Source organism: Protobothrops mucrosquamatus, unplaced genomic scaffold (assembly GCF_001527695.2).
Source record: "Protobothrops mucrosquamatus isolate PMUCROS unplaced genomic scaffold, P.Mucros_1.0 scaffold2007, whole genome shotgun sequence".
Taxonomy (NCBI): Eukaryota; Metazoa; Chordata; class Lepidosauria; order Squamata; family Viperidae; genus Protobothrops; species Protobothrops mucrosquamatus.
In genome coordinates, this window is record NW_015388120.1 from 31410 (window position 1) to 37735 (window position 6326).

Consider the following 6326-nt stretch of genomic DNA (forward strand, 5'->3'; position numbering starts at 1 on the left):
CTATTAATCGATCATTGCTTGTCTGTCTGTCTGTCTGTCTGTCTGTCTGTCTGTCTGTCTGTCTGTCTGTCTGTCTATCTATCTATCTATCTATCTATCTATCTATCTATCTATCTATCTCCTGCCTTTATCATTTTTATAAATAGCTCAAGGCAGGAACTCCTTCCTGTTCCCCCCCCCACAGGAACAAGGTCGGTGGACTGAGAGAGGGACTGGGCCAAAGTCACTTAGTTGGCTTTCATGGCTAAGGTGGGACTAGAACTCTCAGTCTCCTGGGGATTGGCCCAAAGTCACCCAGCTGGCTTTTCATTCCTAAGGTGCAACTAGAACTCACTATCTCCCGCTTTGTAGCCTGGTGCCTTAAGCAACAGACCAACTTTGCAACATCTCAGAAGAGAATTGCTCAGAGGATGCTTGCATAATGTACCAAGGTGACCCATATGGTATTATTACCTGATCCACAGTTAATTCAAGGCATTATCCATGCTTGTTACAGGCTTCACGAGGCAGCGGGACCCTTGGACCAAGACCCAGCAGAAATGCAAGAGAACTTGCGTTAGGACTATGTGAAGGTTTTCTTGGTTAAAATACACATTTTCTCTTAGTGTAGTCATGTTCATTGCATTCTTAATATGCACCCATATCTCCATTTATTTAATAATAATAATAATAATAATAATAATAATAATAATAATAATAATAATAATAATAATAATAATAATAAAACAACAACAATAATAGAGTTGGAAGGGACCTTGGAGGCCATCTAGTCCAACCCCCTGCTCAGGCAGGAAACCCTATACCATTTCAGACAAATGGTTGTCCAGTCTCTTCTTAAAAACTTCCAGTGTTGGAGCATTCACAACTTCTGGCAGCTTAGTTTTTAGTTGAGGGCTACTATTGGTCACCATCAAAAGGAGCAGAGTCTTCATTACAAATAAATTTAATAATAAATAAGTAGAAATAAAGTGCATTCTATAGGCTGACACTAGATACTGGTCTCCTGTAAAGGCTAATATATGCAGGTAATCCTTGACTTCTGACTATAATTGAGCCCAAAATTTATGTTGCTAAGTGAGACAGTTGTTAAGTGAGTTTTGCCTCATGACCTTTCTTGCCACAATCACTGCAATTGTTAAGTGAATCCAGCTTCCCCATGGACTTTGCTTGTCAGGAGGTTGCAAAAGGTAGATCACATGACCCCGGGACACTGCAACTGTCATAAATATGAACCAGTTGCCAAGGGTTCCGAATTTGGATCTCGTGACCCTGGGGATGCCGCAACTGTTGTTAAGTGTGAAAAACGGTCCTCAGTCACTCTTTTCAGTGCCGTCATAACTTTGAACGGCCATTACACGAACGATCATAAGCCGGGAACAACCTGTAGTGTAAAAAGTTAACTCCACCTCCACAAAAAAACGGTATCTTCGAATGGGTTCGGGAAAGCCGAAGATGGCAAAGTGGCAGCCACTTTGGGCCGCGTTGCTTTGTTTTGCCCGCTATAACAAATCATGGGGTTGGACTAGATGACCTACAACAGGGGTCTTCCAAACTTGGCCCTTTTATGACTTGTGGACTTCAACTCCCAGAATTCCTCGCTGAGGAATTCTGGGAGTTGAAGTCCACAAGTCATAAAAGGGCCAAGTTTGGAAGAGCCCTGACCTACAAGGTCCTTTCCAACTCAGTTATTCTGTATCTACCAGATTTGCCCGCTTCAGGTCGGCGGGCATTGCGGCTTCTTCGCGCAGGCGCAGGGACCAGCCACCCGAGCCCACGTGCCAGGGGAGAAGCTTCCCACCGCGCCTGCGCCAACCCCCGGCGGAAGGCCCTGGCCCGCGCGTGCGCCGGAAGGCCTAGCTCGGCCGGGGTGGTTGCCACGACGTCGACGAAGCCTCCCTCTCCCATGGCCGGGACTCGCTGGGTGCTGGGCGCGCTGCTCCGCGGCTGCGGCTGTAGCTACAGCACTTGCCGCCACACCGGCGCGGCCTGCCTGCCGCTGCGGCCTTCCTCTTCGTCGTCGTCGTCGCCGCCGGCGGCGCCCTCGCCCCCCGCCGGCGCCCTCGGCCTTTGGGGCCGCCGCCGCCTCCTGCTCTTGCTCGGGGCAGCCACGCAGAGCCGCGGGGTCGCCAGCTCGGCCGGGCCCGTGCCCGGCTTCGGCTCCTCCTGGCGGGGGTCCTTGCTAGCCCCGCCCCTCGCGGGCCGATGCTACAGCCAGGTAGGCCGCGGGGGTCGCCTCTGCCGGGGGGGGAGAATGCCCCCCCTCTCTTCCCCCTCCCTCTTTCTTCCCCTCTCTCTTTCTCTCCCCCTCCCTCTTTCTTTCTCCCTCTCTCCCTCCTCTCTTTCTTTCTCCCTCTCTCTCTCCCTCTCTTTCTCTCTCCCTCTTTCTTTCTCTCCCCCTCTCCTCTTTCTCTCCCCCTCCCTCTCTCCCCCTCCCTCTCTCTCTCCCTCCCTCCTCTTTCTCCCTCTTTCTTTCTCCCTCTCTCTCTCCCTCCTCTTTCTCTCCCCATCCCCCTCCCTCCTCTCTTTCTCTCTTTCTCCCCCTCCCTCTCTCTCTCCCTCCCTCCCTCCTCTCTTTCTCCCTCTTTCTTTCTCCCTCTCTCTCTCCCTCCCTCCTCTCTCTTTCTCTCCCCCTCCCTCTCTTTCTCCCTCTTTCTTTCTCCCTCTCTCTCTCCCAACTCTCTTTCTCTCTCCCTCTTTCTTTCTCTCCCCTCCCTCCTCTTTCTCTCCCCCTCCCTCTCTCTCTCCTTCCCTCTCTCCCCCTCCCTCCTCTCTTTCCCCCTCCCTCTCTCTCTCCCTCCCTCCTCTCTTTCTCCCTCTCTCCCTCCCTCCCCTCTTTCTCTCCCTCTTTCTCTCTTTCTCTCCCCCTCTCTCCCTCCCTCTCCCCCTCTGTCTTCAATCCCCCCTCTTTTGCACCCTCTCCCCAGGAGGGGTCTTTGGACTACAAAGCCCCCCAGCCTCGGGCCTCCTGGAGACGCCCCTCCGGGTTGAAGGTCATGCGGGACGTAGCCTCCCCCTCCCCCCTCCAGTCTTTGCCCATTCGGCCTCCTTCCTTTCCCCGCTTTTGAAAGGCAAAGGCTGGCGACATTGTATCCTTTCCCCCCATTGTATCCGCCTGGCGGAACGGCTCCCTTTCGCCCTTGGGCTGATCCCGCAGGAGGAAAGAGGGGCGGAGGGGGGGCTTGGGGAATTAGGACACACATACACACACACACACACACAGCCCGCAATCTCTTTGCAGAATAATTTGAGGGTGCAAAAAAAAGCCCTTTTTGGGGGGGGTGCTTCGGGAGATACTGGCAGATTTTCGCTCTTTCCCCCCCCCTCCGCCTTTGAGGGGCGTTTTTCCCCCTACAGGTGGGCTTGGCTGAGCACACGTGCTGCTGAAGTGCCCGTGTGCCGCACCTGCTTTTCCTAGCCCGGGGGCGGGGAACCTCGGCTCTTTTATGACTCGTGGACTTCAACTCCCAGAATTCCTGAGCCAGCCATGCTGAGGGGAAAGGGAGAGGTTTCCAAGCTGAGCCATGCTGGCTCAGGAATTCTGGGAGTTGAAGTCCACGAGTCATAAAGCGGCCTAGGCCTAGCCCAGGCAACCTTGGCTCTTTTATGACTCGTGGACTTCAACTCCCAGAATTCCTGAGCCAGCCACGCTGAGGGGAAAGGGAGAGGTTTCCAAGCTGAGCCATGCTGGCTCAGGAATTCTGGGAGTTGAAGTCCAGGAGTCAGAAAGCGGCCTAGGCCAGGGGTAGGCAACCTTAGCTCTTTTAAGACTTGTGGACTTCAACTCCCAGAATTCCTGAGCCAGCCACGCTGAGGGGAAAGGGAGAGTTTCCAAGCTGAGCCATGCTGGCTCAAGAATTCTGGGAGTTGAAGTCCAGGAGTCATAAAAGAGCCCAGGTTGCCTACCCCTGGTGCTAGCCGACTTTGGCCAACTTGGGGCCGAATGGGGGGACTGAACTGCTCTCGGGGCCTTCAGGAAGCCCTTTTGATGTAGCTTCAAACAAAAACAACTATTTGTTGAGTTCTGAGACCTACTTCTGGTTTTTCTCTCTCTGGGTCATCTTTAGAAGTACTGGCCAAGTGACAACCTATTCCTAAATACTGTTGATACACACACATACACATATAGGTGCATAATACATTATTGACCTACAAAAGGATTTTCAAATTTAGGATCTGCCTCTGCTTTCTCCCTCTGGGTCATCTTGAGAAGCGTTGGCAGGGTGACCCCCTACTATTCCTAATTACTGTTGATGTGTGTGTATACACAAACATACAAACACATACAGGTGCATAATACATTATTGACCTACAAAAGGATTTTGACATTTAGGATCTGCCTCTGCTTTCTCTGGGTCATCTTGAGAAGCGTTGGTGGCAGGGTGACCACCTATTGTTCCTGATTACTGTTGATGTGTGTGTGTGTGTGTGTGTGTGTGTGTGTGTGTGTGTATATACACACAAACATACAAACACATACAGGTGCATAATACATTATTGACCTAGGAAAGGATTTTGAAATTTAGGATCTGCCTCTGCTTTGTCTGGGTCATCTTGAGAAGTACTGGCAGAGTGACAACCTATTCCTAAATACTGTTGATTTTTTGTTTTGGTGTGTGTGTACATGTGCATATATACACCCACACATACCCACCCACATATACACACAGGTGCATTAAGGCGCATAATGCAATTCTACATTATTGACATAACAAAAAGGATTTTGAAATTTAGGATCTGCCTCTGCTTTGTCTGGGTCATCTTGAGAAGTACTGGCAGAGTGACAACCTATTCCTAAATACTGTTGATTTTTTGTTTTGGGGTGTGTGTACATGTGCATATATACACCCACACATACCCACCCACATATACACACAGGTGCATTAAGGCGCATAATGCAATTCTACATTATTGACATAACAAAAAGGATTTTGAAATTTAGGATCTGCCTCTCGTTTCTCTTTCTGTGTCATCTTTAGAAGCTGTTGATTTTGGGGGGGGGGGGTTGTGTGTGTGTGCTTTTCAACCTTTTCACAGATTGTACCCCTTTTAGGACATGACAATATTCGAGTACCACCAGTGCATAGCGAGGTGTCAAAAACCTGATGACTGAAAATAAAAGGGGCAGGATTTTGGGTTTTACTGGTTAGATTCATTTGTTGTTATAGAAATGGTGAGTTTATAATATTATGGAAAAGTAAAAAGTTGAGGTTCGATGTTAATGCTTCCTTCTACTGCAACAGAGGAAGTCCGAAGTCAATGCCTTTTCTTTTCCCCGTCTCCCCCTCAGTTTTTTCTTTTCTTCCTCCCCACTGTGTCCTACTATCTGCTTTTGTATTTTTGTATTTTATTCCATAATCTAATAAAATGTTACAAACAGTAAAAAAAAGGAAAAATGTACTGGTTTTCATTTCTTCGGTTGGCGGTTCCTTTGCTCTCGGGCCACGCGGAGGACCCCGGGCAGTGCAGGCTGCCCAGAGCCCTTGGCAGTGGAGGGCAAGTGCCTGGCTCAGTCGAGCCTTCCCCAAGGGGGGTGCCCGGCTGGGCTTACCTCAAAGCTGCTGCTGCTGCTGCTTGGTTCGCTCTCCTTGGCCAGGTTGCTCATGTGTGGGAGGGCAAAATGTGTGGGTCAGAGGGAGCCCCACTTCCTCTCCATGCGAGGAGACCCGGCTTTGTAATCAAAGCATCCTCAGCGATAGGATGGGAGACCACCAGGAGAGTCAGCAGGAGGGGACAAGGGGATGGCAAAAGGGCAGCAGGGCTGGTCGTGGGGGAGTACTAAGGCAGCACTTCCCTCAGACCCTCCCTCCCTCTCATTATAATCTTTCCTTCCTTCCTTCCTTCCTGTCTTCCTTCCTTCCTGTCTTCCTTCCTTCCTTCCCCCTTTTTTTCTTTTTCCTTCCCTCTCCATTCTCCTTTCCTTCTTTTTCCTTCCTTGCTCTCTTCCCCTTTTTCCTTCTTTTGCTTTGTCTTTCCTCTTTCCCTTTCTCCTTTCCTGTCCCTTCTTGGATGCTCAAATGCAAAAGGGGAAACATTTCTCAATGCCTCCTTGCCTCGCGATCAAAGGCCACTTTTGCTAGTAGTTTGTGGCCACTTAAAAGATTGAGAACAAACCAGGCTCAGTTTATCCCGGGCTTGCATTTAGTGGGGGCGTCCACAGACAACAACAGTACAGCAAAACTGTCAAAATGGTGGCTGTGAGAGTTGATCAGAGCTCCTCCATTTTTTTATGTGCAACAGCTTTAGCATTTAGGAACAGAGGTAGCTTAGCTGCTTAAAAAGGGCTCTCTTGTAGGGACCCTGCCTTGGTCTAATTGAGACTGGAAATA

General features: G+C 50.0%; 1 protein-coding gene across 1 annotated transcript in view; it reads left to right on the forward strand.

Annotated features, from left to right (window-relative positions):
• Window positions 1–1903: 1903 nt before the first annotated feature.
• GRSF1 (G-rich RNA sequence binding factor 1) overlaps window positions 1904–6326 on the forward strand; it is a 22454-nt gene continuing 18031 nt past the window's right edge. The window contains exon 1 of the mRNA XM_015823830.1: window positions 1904–2215. Coding sequence (XP_015679316.1) covers window positions 1904–2215 — 312 coding nt within the window. The remainder of the gene's footprint in view (window positions 2216–6326) is intronic.